We start from the raw sequence: 16,759 nt of genomic DNA, 5'->3' as shown, positions 1-16,759 counted from the left end.
AAACCTTAGCTATTCAATCATTTAATATTCATTCCCCTGTCCCATCTTCCCCTGCTTTCATAGATAACTTAGCTCCTGGAACCAGTTCCTAAGTACCTTAATCACCAGTTCCTAAGTACCTTAATTTTTATTTGGAGATATGGTGCAGAATAAGTTCTTCCAGCCCTTTGAGCCATGTTGCCTAACACCTCCCGACAGCCCTGATTTAACCCTAACCTAATCTCTGGACTAATTACAATGACCAGTTAACCTACCTGGTACATTGTTTGACTGTGGGAGGAAACCGGAGCACCTGGAAAAAACCTCCATGTTCCACTGGAACGATGTAGAGAGACTCCTGGCAGACACTGGGATTGAATTCCAAACTCTGACACCCCCAGCTGTAATAGTGTCATGCTAACCACTACACTACCATGGTGCCCCCTAACTGGGATAACACAAGTCAGTATCAAACTCTGGGGTGAATGGACATGACACAGTATTTTGCTCATCTGCAATCTTTTACCATTTAATTATTCCTCTGATAATGAATTCCTCTTAGCGGAGTTCATAACTCAGACTTTCTACATAGAACACCATTTACCAGTGCTCATTCAGTCACTTAACCTGCCCAACCCAGTTGTGTGTTCAAGTCCATTCGATGAGTTAAACATAATCTCTGGTGATGTTCTGATTATTTGGGGAGTTGTGCACTTCTTGAGGAGCCGTCTTACATATAATTCATTATACTGATTCTTGGTCTGTATCCTTAGTTGAATATAGAGATCTTTCAACAATGTTTCAGAGAATAGCAGGGCAACTCTTCCTATGTCCCAAATCACTTCTCTGTATTACAATCACTTTCACAAAAAATAATGAATCTTATTGCTGCTTATCTGAGCTGCTGTTAGCATATTAGCTGCCACATTGTGACCATAACATCAGAGACTACACTTCTGAAGTAAATCATTGGGCAAAAGGTTACGAACTATGCTGTTGGATAAATTCCAAGTAACTTCTAGAACAGGCTGTCACAAGACAGAGGAACAGGAAGAGGGTTAGGAGGGGGAGGTAAAAAACATCACTCCTTCCAGCAAAGGAACTATGCTGAGTATTGTGTGGTTACAGACAGGATCCCTATCAAAGCTGGTTTAAACTACCAGTTAGAAGTTGTTGCAGAATGATTGACGTGGAAGTGTTTCACACAACCACAGGTTATGTGCTGGCCCTCAACTCATCGGGTTGATACAAATAAAATAAACCAGGAGGAAAGAAGGGATCAAAGATACAGAGACAATGTATGCAGAGGGAAGATTTGTTAATAAAAATGTGGTTTAGCTTTTAAAGGTGTTTTAGCATGTTTTTTTCTATTTTATGTTGTATAGCCTGAAAGAGCAAGAGAATCCTCAGGAGCGGGGCATTCTACATATCTGGAGAGGGTATGGTAACTCTGGAATCCCGGAGCTGCTGCCTGGTTTTGGCAGAAAGGTTGTGTTACAGGCTGCCCTGGGAACAGAACACGGACTATTCCTGACCGAAGGTAAGTGGGTCAAGCATGAGTGATTGAACATGCAATGCAGCAGGTTGTAAGACTTGCTCCAGGGTGGGTGTGTTGGGGAGGTGGGGGTGTGTGGTGGGCAGCGGTGGTACCTTTGCAAGGGTATAAGCTGGCAAATGTGAACCAGACATGCCAAACCTCCATTGACCTCTTTGCTGGTCTACAAGATGCAATAGACAGGGCTGTGAAATTGTAATGTGATGTGACAAGATAATGTGTAATGATTAGCATGTGGTCTCTTGCCAGAATTCATTTTGTCTCTCACCACCCTTTCTGAGTACAGGCACAGGTCTTTCAGAAATGGGTTTAGGAAACAGCCTCACTTACAAAGAGGAATGGAAATCCAGAGCTCCCTCCCTAAATGTTTTATGGTTCATTGAATTTGAAAGCATTTCTTTTTGATTTTTGGTGGCTAGGGATTTCAAAGGAATTGAATCAAAAGCTGAAGCTGATTTACAGATGATTGAATAGTGAAGGCTTGAGAAATTGTAAGTTGCACTCCTACCCCAATATTCCTGTTTTCCACCTATTCCACTGCCTCTCTAGACAAATAACAACTGGTTTTCTTGTTAAGTTGCAATTCCTCTTCTCAGTAACATTAACCGAATCTATACCCAGTTGTGCGTCTTGACCATCTTCTAACCCCTCTACTGCTTACATGTCTCTAAGTCCTGGATGAGACAAGATTCCAGTGGTTACACACAAAGGAAACCAAAATCATTGTCTTATGTTCCCGCTTGAGTCATTCAACCCTCAACATTGATCCCTTTGCTCACCGGAAGACTCTGACACAAATGGTGGTTGAAAGAGGGCAGTAAAAGGTAGTTAATTCTAAATAATGCTTGAAGATGCAGATAGTGGGAGATGAATGAGGAGATTGGAAAAGTAGAAGGCAATGTTGGAACTGTGAGATACATTCCTAAGCCTCTCAAGATCTTCTTAAGATTAACCTCTCCAACTGAGTTTATGGTTACCTGCCCAAGATAACAGGGTGGCTGGTCTTCCCAGTGCCACTAAGTAAAGCTTTGGATGTAGCACAATGCTTCAGCTTGTAGAGCTGTTGCCTCACAACTCCAACAACTGAGATTCAAACCCGACGTCTGGGTCTCTCTGTGTGGAGTTTGTGCATTCTCCCTGTAACTGTGTGTGGGTTTCCTCTGGTGCTTCGGTTGCCTTCTGCAGCCCAAAGATTTGCTCCTAGTAATTTGCTTGCTGTAATTTTCTCCTAGAGTGGCAAAATCTCAGGGAATCTGGACATGCAGGAATGATAATATGGGATTAGTATAAAAGGATGCTGATGGTCAGCATGGAAATTGTGGCCAGAAGTTTCTGTTTCCGTACTGCATGACACTGAGAACATTGCAGCTGCTAAAAATTGAAACACTTTGCTGAACTGGAAGATCATCATCTTGAAATACTAACTGAGTTTTTTTCTCCACAGAAGCAGGCCAACCTGCTGAACATATCGAGCATTTTCTGTTCTTTTAGTAATATATTTAGGAATCACCTCCCTGTTCAAGGATGGCAGAACTCTTCTACAAGTGACAATTGATGCTTCGCCAGATGTTCATTTTATGATTATGATTATGATTATGAGGACACGCAGTCCCCTTTTATTGTCATTTAGTAATGCATGCACTAAAAATGATAAAAATATTTTTCCAGAATGATATCACGAAAACACATGACAAACTGACTTAAAAACTAACAAAAACCACATAATTATAACATAGTTACAACAGTGCAAAGCAATACCGTAATTTGATAAGAACAGGCCATGGCACGGTAAAAGTCTCAGAGTCTCTCGAAAGTCCCATCATCTCACGCAGACGGTAAACCTCCAGCGCCGCCAACTTGCTGATGCAGCATCCCGGAAGCATCCAACCACAGTACGACTCCGAGTCTGTCTGAAAAACTCCAAGCCTCCGACCACCTCTTCAGCACTGAGCACTGAGCACCATCTCTGCCGAGCATTTCGACCCCGGCCCCAGCAGCAGGCGATACGCAAAGCCGAGGATTTGGGGCTTTCGTCTCCGGAGATTCTCGATCGCACAGTAGCAGCGGCAGCAAAGCAGGCATTTCAGAAGTTAATCCAGATGTTCCTCTGCACTTTTTTTGATAAAATATCAGATCTTAAATCTGATATTGCTAGATTTCTGTAACCCAAAAGGTATTAACGATGAGAGACCCGGTGTCAGTCTTAATGACAGCAAACAACAGAATATGTTCAAGAGGTTTGGTGATTGATATATGTTTTGATTTTTAAGCTGTCATTTTTATTTGCAGTCTTGGTTATTCCAATATAATTCAAACCAGACTCCCAAATGGCACATTTGACAAATGTAATCTCTTCCAAATCTCTATATCCAAACTGAAATTGACTCTTGCTGATCAATAACTCTGTACTCACTGAACTACATGGGGTCAAAAAGTACAAAACTGCTGGTTAAGCAACAACTAATACATAAATTCAGTATTTGCATCCTTCAGTGCTCATGTTCTTAACTATCCCCACCAAACCCTATGACTCTTCTACAGTAAAGCTCCATTTTAAAATCTTATCCAGTGGAATAGTATATTTTTCTGTGAACCTGGAAGTTGAGTCAATGCAGCAACCAGAGCCACTGTGTGTCACAGGCTGATACATTGGGATTTCTGAATATAGAAACATAGAGAAACATAGAAAACCTACAGCACAATACAGGCCCTTTGGCCCACAAAGCCGTGGCGAACATGTCCTTACTTTAGAATTACCTAGGCTTACCCAGAGCCCTCTATTTTTTTATGCTCCGTGTACCTATCCAGGAGTCTCTTAAAAGACCCTATCGTTTCCACCTCCACCACTGCCGCCGGCAGCCCATTCCACGCACTCACCACTCTCTGCATAAAAAACTTACCCCGACATCTCCTCCGTACCTACTTCCAAGCACCTTAAAACTATGACCTCTCATGCTAGCCATTTCAGCCCTGGGAAAAAGCCTCAGACTATTCACATGATCAATGCCTCTCATTATCTTGTACATGTCTATCAGGTCACCTCTCATCCTCCGTTGCTCCAAGGCCGAGTTCACTCAACCTGTTCTCATAAGGCATGCTCCCCAATCCAGGCAACATCCTTGTAGATCTCCTCTGCACCCTTTCTATGGTTTCCATGTCCTTCCTGTAGTGAGGTGACCAGAACTGAGCACAGTACTCCAAGTGGGGTCTGACCAGGGTCCGCATTACCTCTTGGCTCTTAAACTCAATCCCATGGTTGATGAAGGCCAATGCACTATATGCCTTCTTAACCACAGGGTCAAACTGCGTCGCAGCTTTGAGTGTCCTGTGGACTTGGACCCCAAGATCCTTCTGATCCTCCACACTGCCTAGAGTCTTACCATTAATGCTATATTTTGCCATCATGTTTGACCTACCAAAATGAACCATCTCACACTTATCTGGGTTGAACTCCATGTGCCACTTCTCAGCCCAGTTTTGCATCCTATCAATGTCCCGCTGTAACCCCTGACAGCCCTCCACACTATCCACAACACCCCCAACCTTTGTATCACCAGCAAATTTACTAACCCATCCCTTTTCTTTTCTTCTTGACTAGATTTACAAACAGCCTTTGTACACCATGGTTCCTGTACCCTACCATCCTTTCCCTGTCTCATTGGAACATACCTATGGAGAACCCCACGCATATATCCCCTGAACATTTGCCACATTTCTTCCGTATGTCTCCCTGAGAACATCTGTTTCCAATTTATGTTTCCAAGTTCCTGCCTGATACCCTTGTATTTTCCCCTTACTCCAACTAAACGTTTCCCTAACTTGTCTGTTCCTATCCCTCTTCAATGCTATGGTAAAGGAGATAGAATTGTGATCACTATCTCCAAAATGCTCTCCCACTGAGAGACCTGACACCTGACCAGATTTATTTCCCAAAACCAGATCAAGTACAACCTCTCCTCTTGTAGGCTTATCTACATATTGTGTCAAGAAACCTTCCTGAACACACCTAACAAACTCCACCCCATCTAAACCCCTTGCTCTAGGGAGATGCCAATCAATATTTGGAAAATTAAAATCTCCCATCACAACAATCCTGATATTATTACTCCTTTGCAGAATCTGTAATAATAGCCAGATAGTGAATTATCACACTTTTACTGTATCTGTTTAACTTTCTTCAGATATAAACCCTGCATCCTGTCCCCAATTGCAGACATTAGTGTTCTTCCGCATGGGCCTCGAATGCATCATACTCCCATTGCCTTTGGGACCATACACAATGATGTTAAACAAGATAGGTGTTCATAGTATTACAGCGAAGGTACTAACATGAGCAGAAGATTGGCTGACTGGCAGAAGGCAAAAAGTGGGAATAAAGAGGGCTTCATTGTTTGGCTGCCAGTGATTGGTGGTGGTCTGCAGGGTTCAGTGTTGGGTCTGCTAATTTTCACGTTATGTACTAATGATCTGGATAACAGCATTGGTGGCTTTGTGGCCAAATTTGTGGATGATACAAAGCTAAGTGAAAGATAGGTGGTGCTCAAGAAGCAGGAAGTCTGCCTGTATAGGTTGGGAGAATGGGCTAAGAAATAGCTGATAAAATACAGCGTAGGAAAGTCATGCATTTTGGTAGAAGGAATAAAGGTGTAGACTATTTATTAAATGGAAAGGGAATTCTGAAATCAGAGGTGCAAAGGGACTTGGAAGTACTCATTCCGGATTCTCTGAAGGTTAATTTGCAGGTTATAAGGAAGGCAAATGCAATGTTAGCATTAATTTTGAGAGGACAAGAATATAAAAGTAAGGATGTAATATTAAGGCTTTATAAGGTGTTGGTTAGATCACATTGGGGTATTGAGAGCAGTATTGAGCCTCATATATTAAAAAAGGATGGGTTTCATTTCCTAAGTTACAGAGAAAAGTTGAACAAGTTAGGTTTTTGTTCTTTGGAGTGTAGAAGGTTGAGGGGGCACTTGATAGAGGTGTTAAAATTATGAGGGGGATAGATAGAGTTGATGTGGATAGGCTTTTTCCATTGAGAGTGGGGAAGATTCAAACAAGGGTACATGAGTTGAGAGTTAAAGGACAAAAGTTTAGAGGTAACATGAGGGGGAACTTCTTTACTCAGAGAGTGGTAGCTGTGTGGAATGAGCTTCCAGCAGAAGTGGTTGAGGCAGGTTCGATGTTGTCGTTTAAAGTTAAATTGGGTAGATATATGGACAGGAAAGGAATGGAAGGTTATGGGCTGAGTGCAGGTCGGTGGGACTAGGTGAGAGTAAGAGTTTGGCACAGACTAGAAGGGCCGAGATGGCCTGTTTCCATGCTGTAATTGTTATATGGTTATATGATATACTGTACTGGTGTTGAAGAGGGTACAGAGAAAGTTTACGAGAATGATCCAGGGATGAAAGGTTATTATGTGAGGATGCCCTGGGCCAAGGCTTGCTGGAGTTTAGGAGGGTGAGGGGGTATCTCAGTGAAACCAATGAAATATTGAAAGATCTGGATAGAGTAAACGTTGAGAGAATGTTTCTAGTTGTGGGAAAGTTTAGAAACTGGGGCACAACCTCAGAATGGAAGGTTCCCTTTGCAACAGAGATGATGAACAATTTCTTTAGCTAGAGGGTGGTAAATTTGTGGAATTCATTGCCACTGACTGCTGTGGAGGCTAAGTCATCGGATGTACTTAAAGCGAAGTTTGATAGGTTCTTGAGTAGTAAAGGCGTAAAAGATTCCAGGGAGAAGGCATGAGAATGGGGTTGAGAGAGAATAATAAATCAGCAACGATCAATTGGTGGAAAAGACCTGATGAGCTTAATGGCCCAATTCTGCTTCTATGGTTTAAGGTCTTGTGGTCTATCATTGCCGTTAGTCAACTAGGTATCATACTGAAGAATTTCTCTATATCCACTTTTGCATCCTATTTAAACATCTTCAAACCCAACCTCCTAAACCCTCTCATCATTTCCTGCTTTAGTTTTGCAAATATTTACCAAGAGCAGTTTTTCTTCTAAATGCAGATTATTTGGATGAACTGATGGCTGAAATTGTTTCTCCCTGCACAGATGGCGAAGTCTACAGTTTTGGGCACTTCCCGTGGAGACCAGACTGTGACAGTAGAGATTCAGCAGTCCCTATGCTGGAGCAGGCATTAGTCGGCCTGCACGTGGTTAATGTGGCCGCTGGAAGCTACCACAGTGGAGCCGTGACCAAGGATGGAGCAGTGTACATGTGGGGAGAGAACTCATCCTGTCAGTGTGCAATCGAGAATCAGAGACAGGTCCCCAAGCCCACCCTGGTCCCAATTTCTGACCCTGAATCCAGCCCCCCTGAGCTGACTCAAACAGTGCAGCTGGCCTGCGGAGAGCACCATACGTTGGCTTTGTCGTCGAGGCGGGAGGTCTGGGCCTGGGGGAGCGGCTGCCAGCTGGGACTCATCACTGCGACTTTCCCCGTGGCAAAGCCTCAGAAGCTGGAGCACCTGGCCGGCCGGGTGGTGGTACAGATCGCCTGCGGTGCCCACCACAGCCTGGCGCTAGTTCAGAGACCCTCGCCCCATGAGAAGCAGAACTCTGAAAAGTGCCACCACTGCCACCAGCTGCTGCTGACCATGACTGACAAAGAAGACCATGTGATCATATCAGACAGTCACTACTGCCCCCTGGGTATGGTGCTGTCCGAGTCTGATCCCAAACCTTCTCAGTCAGACCTAGAAAACCACTCCCCTTCTCTCCCTCCCAATCATACCACAGAGTCTCACACCACTGAACTACCTCAGACTGTGCAGCCAGAACACGTCCTCTCTGTTGCCGATCAGGTGGAATTGACACAACATCCAGGCAAAACTGAGGATGGCAGTACATCCAATTTACTACTGGAGCCTAACGGAGCCCTGAATAACTCGAAACCCAGGAGCTCTCAGTACCCTGATGAGAAGGCTGTGCAGGAGTACCTCAGAAAACTGTCGGACATTTCCCAGCAGGACAACCCCATGAAAAGCACACACCTTCCATGCTCGCGACACTCACCTTCATTGGAGGATGCCTGTCCCGCCAGTCCTTCATCTGCAGCTCCATCGACGTTTAATAATCTGGTGGTTTCCTGCGCCTCAGTGGTTGGCGAGAGGGTGGCAGCCACTTATGAAGCCCTGTCTCTCAGAAAGGTTGTGAACTACTACTACCAGTCTCCAAGTCTGCCAGAAAGCAGTGGCAGCAGTACAGCAAGTGGTGGGACCCAGCACAAGGAGACGAGGGAGGAGCGGATGAAAAGTGAAGAGTGCATGCCCGACAAGAAAAGCTTCAGCTTGGGGGATATCCGAGAGCAAGGGTCAGAGGGCATGTGTCGCCGCTTGTCTCTACCGGGACTTCTATCTCAAGGTACGCACAATTGCAAGTAGGTTTATGGTTCAGTCATGTTGGGGACTGTATCTAAGGAATCATCAAGGTGCAGGTGAAATAGGAGTGATAACATTCAGCATCACAGCAGAAGCAAGTGTAGACTGCAGAGTGATCTTGGATTCACAGATCAATTGTTCACCCGCCACTTTCAGTCTCACTGACCCATTTGTTGTATATTTCAGTTTTACTCTGGCCCAGGTATTATGTATCACCTCATACCTCTTTATCAGGTACACCTGCTCATTACTGCAAATATCTAATCAGCCGATCATGTGGCAGCAACTCAATGCATAAAAGCATGCAGACAAGGTCAGGAGGCTCAGTCGTTGTCCAGATCAAACATCAGAATGGGGGAGAAATGTGATGTAAGTGACTGACTGTGGAATGATTGTTGAAGCTAGACAAGGTCGTTTGAATATCTCAGAATATCTCCTGGGATTTCCACACACATAAATCTAGATTTTACAGAGAATGGTGCGAAAAACAAAAAAGAACATCCAGTGAGCATAGTTCTATGGGTGAAAACATCTTGTTAATGAGAGAGGTCAGAAGAGAACTGAAAGGCAAGTCTGGCTCAAGCTGACAGGAAGGTGACACTCTCTCAAATAACCATGTAGTACAATAGCGGTATGCAGAAGAGCATCTCTGAACACATTACACATTGAAGCTTAAAGTGGATGGGCTACAACAGCAAAAGACCATGGACATACACCCAGTGGCCACTACCTAATAAAGTGCTAGAATAAGGGACAGTGGCAGTACGATAGCTACAGAAATTTAAGATGATTTATTGTTTCCTAACTAAGCCATTGTTTTATGCCTGATGTGACTATATGGTGTCTGATGTGAGTTCTCTAATTGTTGGGTTCAAGGTGTATTGTGAATGCATTTCATTTCAACAGTCTTACATTTAGTCTTCTTCCAGCTTAAATGCTGTTTTCTTATTGCTCGTTATTCCTTATTCTTACCCTGTGTGTACAGCTATTATATGGGCTTCTAGGTCATTCAGGGTGTCACAGGAATTAGGTGCAGGAATAACCACAAGCTGTCTACAAAAACCTGCTACAGTGTCTCATGGCCTGCCTCATTATGGTATATTAGGGTTAGGTATTACAAGTGCTGAGGGCCATTCACAGAAATACTAAAACTCTTCAGTATTCAATTCATTCATAACTTTTTTGGCTCCACTGCTCCGTTGGATTGTCTAGCATATGTTGGTCAGTCACTCTGTGAAGAATATCTTGAGATGTCTCAATAGACTTTTAATGGTACTTTGTCCGTTTAGTTCAAAGCACCTTATTGCCTGCAGATTTATCATTTATATACCTCTTTCTTCCTTCATTTCACCCATTGTTTCTCAGTGGAGGTTAACGTATCTCTGGAGAGTCCAACCAGAGGCAAAATCATGGCCTTTGTGAATGGCTCAGCCACAAAGAAGAGTACAGTACAAGATAAATACGGGTCCACAATCCTTTATCCAAAATCCTGGGGTCCAGCTGCATTTCGGAATTCAGAATTTTTCAGATTTCAAACCCCTCCCCCGCCCGATACCAAAAAATACGTATGCTCAAGGCCCTTATTTAACCTGACTCGGTGCGGATGACTTTAGGACCCAGCGGCGCACCAAACCTACGCACATCCTCCCATATACTTTAAGTCAGCGGTCCCCAACCACCGGGCCGCAAAGCATGTGCTACCAGGCCGTGAGGAAACGATATGAGTCTGCTGCACCTTTCCTCGTTCCCTGTCACGCACTGTTGAAATTGAACGTAGGGTTGCCAACTGTCCCGTATTTGCTGGGCCATCCCTTATACTGGGCTAAATTGGTTTGTCCTGTATTTTCCCCCGCTGAGGTAGAGCTTTCCTATGAAACCTTTCGTGCCAAAATGGCGTGAAGCGAAGAAGCAATTACCATTAATTTATATGGGAAAAATTTTTCAGCATTCCCAGACCCAAAAAATAACCTAACAAATCATACCAAATAACACATAAAACCAAAAATAACACTAACATATAGTGAAAGCAGGAATGATATGATAAATACACAGCCTATATAAAGTAGAAATAATGTATGTACAGTATAGTCGGGAAGATGAAGGCAAAACCGATTTGTGGAAAAAAAATCGGCACGTACACGCATGCGCACACAGGTGCCCACGCAAGGCTTCATGGTCATTGTAGTCTTTCCTGGGTAAAGTGTTCCGGGATTTGACTGCTACTTTTGTCCCTTATTTGGGAGTGAGAGAGTTGGCAACCCTAACTGTAAAAGACATGTTGAGGTGAGTTTAGCCCTACTTGAACAACCACCCCGCCCTCCACCCGGTCGGCCGGTCCGCAAGAACATTGACAATATTAAACCAGTCCGTGGTGCAAAAAAGGTTGGAGACCCTCGCTTTAAATCATCTCTAGATTACTTATAATACCTAATACAATGTAAATGCTATGTAAATAGTTGTTATACTGTATTGTTTAGGGAATAATGACAAGAAAAAAAATTATTTCCAACAAAAACATTCAATAAAACGTAAAAATATACAGCTTCAAACGAACCAAATCAAACACATGGTAAATGACTTAACTGGAATAAATGTAGAATGTCACTGTCACTGTCACTATAAAACTTCAGTAACTTGTCTTTCTGTTTATTTAAATCATATACAGTGGTAATTCCAACACTGTTTTCTTCAGTTAGATGCCACAAAGACACACCACGGTCAAGCTTCTGCAATAACTCCACTTTCTGCGTTATTGATAATAGACAATAGGTGCAGGAGTAGGCCATTCGGCCCTTTGAGCCAACACCACCATTCACTGTGATCATGGCTGATCATCCACCATCAGTATCCAGTTCCTGCCTTATGCCCATAACCTTTGATTCCACTATCTTTAAGAGCTCTATCCATCTCTTTTTTGAAAGCATCCAGAGATTTGGCCTCCACAGCCTTCTGGGGCAGAGCATTCCATATATCCACCACTCTCTGGGTGAAAAAGTTTTTCCTCAACTCCGTTCTAATTCTTAAACTGTGGCCTCTGGTTCTGGACTCACCCATCAGTGGGAACATGCTTCCTGCCTGCAGCGTGTAAAATCCCTTAATAATCTTATATGTTTCAATAAGATTCCCTCTCAGCCTTCTAGATTTCAGAGTATACAAGCCCAGTCGCTCCAATCTTTTGACATATGACAGTCCCGCCATCCCAGGAATTAACCTTGTGAACCTACGCTACACTCCCTCAATGGCAAGAATGTCCTTCCTCAAATTTGGAGACCAAAACTGCACACAGTACTCCAGGTGTGGTCTCACCAGGGCCCTGTACAGTTGCAGAAGGACCTCTTTGCTCTTATACTCAATTTCCCTTGTTATGAAGGCCAGCATGCCATTAGCTTTCTTCACTGCCTGCTGTACTTGCATGCTTGCTTTCAGTGACCGATGTACAAGAACACCTAGATCTCGTTGTGCTTCCCCTTTTCCTAACTTGACTCCATTTAGATAATAATCTGCCTTCCCGTTCTTACCACCAAAGTGGATAACCTCACATTTATCCACATTAAACTGCAACTGCCATGCATCTGCCCACTCACCCAGCCTGTCCAAGTCACCCTGCATTCTCATAACATCCTCCTCACATTTCACACTGCCACCCGGCTTTGTGTCATCATCAAATTTGCTAATGTTACTTTTAATTCCCTCATCTAAATCATTAATATATATTGTAAACAGCTGCGGTCCCAGCACTGAACCCTGCGGTACCCCACTGGTCACAGATGCTTCCTTCTCTTTTTCTCATTGTTACCCATAGGGGTATCTGCAGCTCTTTTTGACATTTTCACAGTGAAATTAAACACAAAATATCAGTGAACTGCAAATGCATGTGTAACCAGTACGAGCGCTGAGCCACAACTGACGTCTGGCGGCCTCTGCTAGTGCTGCCACGTCACACCTGAGTGACATCAGCTGTTGGCGAAAAAAACTTCGGTTTTCGGAGCTTTTTGGATTTCAGAGTTTCGGATAAAGGAATGTGCACCTGTAGTACAAAGTCATCAATGATAAGTGATACAGTAATGAGGAGAATAGGCACTTATGACGCCACCAACATGAATCTGGGAAAACTCCCAGAACTAGAATCAAGCAAGCCACAGAGTAGTTATGGAGTATTCTGAAAGGAGAGGAGTAAACAACTTTAGTATTAATATCAGAGGTACAAAAAGAGGCAAGATCTTGCAATTTATATTGAAGGGAGAAAGTTGCATATTAGAGTGCAGTATCTTTGTCATAGCGGTGCTACATACTAGCAGCTGTAGGAAATGGAGAGCAGGTCAGATGAATGGGTGGCTAAAGAGATAGCATGTTGGTGCCAAAGTTTTAGACTTCTGGATCACTGGGAGTGTTTCTGGGAAGGGAGGACTAATACAACCTGTGGCTCAAGAGCAATCTATCCGACTTGCCTATCCTTGAGTTGAGGTTTGCAAGTGCATTTAGGAAGATGAAGTTAATCTGCAGCTTAATGTGAAAAAGACTAAGGAGCTGGTGGGTAGACCTGAGGAGAGTTAAGGCACCGGTGACCCCTGTTTCCATCCAGGGGGCCAGTGTGGACATGGTGGAGGATTACAAATACCTGGGGATACGAATTGACAATAAACTGGACTGGTCAAAGAACACTGAGGCTGTCTACAAGAAGGGTCAGAGCCATCTCTTATTTCCTGAGGAGACTGAGGTCCTTTAACATCTGCTAGACGATGCTGAGGATGTTCTACGAGTCTGTGGTGGCCAGTGCTATCATGTTTGCTGTTGTGTGCTGGGGCAGCAGGCTGAGGGTAGCAGACACCAACAGAATCAACAAACTCATTCGTAAGGCCAGTGATGTTGTGGAGATGGAACTGGACTCTCTGACGGTGGTGTCTGAAAAGAGGATGCTGTCCAAGTTGCATGTCATCTTGGACAATGTCTCCCATCCACTACATAATGTACTGGTTGGGCACAGGAGTACATTCAGCCAGAGACTCATTCCACCGAGATGCAACACAGAGCGTCATAGGAAGTCATTCCTGCCAGTGGCCATCAAACTTTACAACTCCTCCCTTGGAGGGTCAGACACCCTGAGCCAATAGGCTGGTCCTGGACTTATTTCCTGGCATAATTTACATATTACTATCTAACTATTTATGGTTCCATTACTATTTATTATTGTGCAACTGTAACGTAAACCAATTTCCCCCGGGATCAATAAAGTATGACTATGACTATGAGGTACAGTAGATGTGCAATGTATGGAGGTGAGGAAGTGTTTACGGTCAAACATAGGAGGAAAACTAAGTTAGTCCAATAAGGCATCCGTTAGTCTTGCGAGACCCATGGATCTGCGCCTCGAAAGTTTTCACTCTCCAGGGCGCAGGCCTGGGCAGGGTTGTATGGAAGACCAACAGTTGCCCATGCTGCAAGTCTCCCCTCTCCACGACACCAATGTTGTCCAAGGGAAGAGCATTAGGACCCATACAGCTTGGCACCAGTGTCGTCACAGAGCAATGTGTGATTAAGTGCCTTGCTCAAGGACACAACATGCTGCCTCGGCTGGGGCTCGAACTCACGACCTTCAGGTCACTAGTCCAATGCCTTAACCACTTGGCCACATGCCCACACTAGTCAGTCCAATACATTCAGGATAAATCTAGCTTGCATTGACTTTAATGCACAGTTCTGAAGAGTAAAGCAGCTGAATTTGGAATATCAAATGGCACATGGGAATGGTAGTTCACTGTCTGATACTTTCACAGAGACTTGTTTGAAAAAAGGGCAGTGTCGGAGCTCAACCTTTCAAAGTGTAGAATCTTCAGGTGTGCTGTGAGGGATGAAAAAGAGAAGTCCTTTACTACAGCAAAAAAGGAAGTTGTTCAAAGGTTCCTTTATTTTCGAAGTATGTATGCAGTACACAACTCTGAGATTCATCGTCTCCAGATAGCCACGAAACAAAGAAAACCATGGAAGTCGTTTAAAGAGGAACAGCAAACCTATCCCCACCGCACAAAAAAAGAATGGCAACACAGTCATCAACCCCCTCCCCCCACAAAAAAACTAACAAAATACAAGAACATCGACCCCCCCAAACCCCCTCCCCCACTCAAAACGCAATAAGAACATTGATCCTCTTCCCCCACACAAAAATGAGAAAGAACAGGCAAAAACACAGAATATAAAAAGCATAAGACTGAAGAAGTCCATAGTTCAATCCATAAATGTAGAACTTGGTATCTTGATATCTCTTCAAGTAAGGCTCCTGAAAGTCAGTTTAAGGTAGAATAGCAGATGTACAAGCAAATCCCAGGAGGTGCAAGATTACTGGTCTTACATTAGTCGGCAATTTCAACTTGCCCATTTTAATGTGAAAGACATGGAGGGGATTGGATTTCTAAATCTGTGCCCAGGAGAACGTTTTAAGCCAGTGTACTGATAGATCCTGGACCTGACCTAATTTTAGGGGATGTAATTAGGCAAGTGATTGGATCTTTTGAAGATACTGATTATACTCTAAATTTCAACGTAGCAAAGAAAAAGGCAGGAAGTTAAGGTCCTGAATTGGGGAAAGAGAGATTTCAGTACCATATGACAGGACCTGGCAAAAATAGATCGGAAGCAGGTAAATTTGCATAAAGTAATGGGAGTTCGGTGTCAGTGTGTTCCCATGAGAGCAGGAACTAATCAAACAACTATGGATGTTAAAGGACATCAACATTAGATAAAGAAAACAAAAAGAAGTATATGACAAGTAGAGAGAACTGAGAATTGTGGAAGCCCGTAAGAATTTGGAACGTATAGGGGGTAATTAAAGAAATTAGGATGGCATTGGGGACATGAAATCATGAGTAGATACAATTTAAAAAAACTCCAGGCATTTTATAAACATTTTAAGAGCAAGAAGTTACCTAGAGAAAAAATAGGGCCTATTACAGACACCAGCAAGCTGTATGTGGAGCCAGAGTATTTAGTCACAGTCTTAAATTAATACTTTGCATCTCAATTTGGAAAGGAGTTAAGCACTATAATTGGAGAATTCAGAAGGGGGATTCTAGAACAAGTCATCATTAAAAAGGTAGTATTAGGTGTTGTGGTTGGCCTAATAGTTAGTAACTACTATTGCCAAGGCCGCATGAAACATAAACCAGGGTGCTTTAATGGGCAAGGGAGGATATTGCTTTGGGTCTGACAGATTTTCAAAATCTTCACTGGCCACATGACTGGAGGATAGCAAATATGATACTCTTTGTAGGGATAAGCCAGGTAAATATAGACTTGAGTCTAATGTTAATTATAGGGAGTTATTGAAAAGAATCAGGAGGATAGGATTAATCTACACTTAAGTGAGGATTACACAAAAGTGAGGATTAGTCAGAGATACCCAACGTGGTATTGTTGGGGGGGAGGGTTGGAGATGGTGCCTGATTAACTTGACTTCAGTTTTCAAAGATGTAATAGAATGTGGTGGAGAGGAGCTGCAGTTGATCTGATCCACATGAACTTCAGCAAGGCTATTGACAAGGTCTCACCTCAACTCTGAACTGATTCCACAACCAATGGACTCACTTCCAAAGACTCTACAACTCATGTTCTCAGTGTTTATTATTGTTGTTAGGTTTTCTTGCATTTACACAGATAGACAATCTTTTGCTCATGAGTTGTTTGTCAGTCTTTGTGTGTAGTTTTTCATTGATTCTGTTGTACTTCTTTGTTCTACTATGAGTGCCTGCAAGAAAATGAATCTCCAGGTAGTATATCGTGACATACATCTACTTTGATAATAAATTCACTTTGACCTTTTTTAAACTTTTGAGAGACTT

General features: G+C 43.2%; 1 protein-coding gene across 6 annotated transcripts in view; it reads left to right on the top strand.

The window, feature by feature from the left end:
* als2b (alsin Rho guanine nucleotide exchange factor ALS2 b) overlaps nt 1-16,759 on the top strand; it is a 136,222-nt gene that overhangs the window by 23,022 nt on the left and 96,441 nt on the right. For all 6 annotated transcript variants that reach the window (XM_072261442.1, XM_072261445.1, XM_072261443.1 and 3 more), the window contains 2 exons: nt 1,365-1,519; nt 7,600-8,910. In XM_072261442.1, coding sequence (XP_072117543.1) covers nt 1,365-1,519; nt 7,600-8,910 — 1,466 coding nt within the window. The remainder of the gene's footprint in view (nt 1-1,364; nt 1,520-7,599; nt 8,911-16,759) is intronic.

Source organism: Mobula birostris, chromosome 6 (assembly GCF_030028105.1).
Source record: "Mobula birostris isolate sMobBir1 chromosome 6, sMobBir1.hap1, whole genome shotgun sequence".
NCBI classification, from domain to species: domain Eukaryota; kingdom Metazoa; phylum Chordata; class Chondrichthyes; order Myliobatiformes; family Myliobatidae; genus Mobula; species Mobula birostris.
The sequence above is the reverse complement of the archived record's forward strand: the minus strand, read 5'-3'. Positions and strand labels throughout refer to the sequence as shown.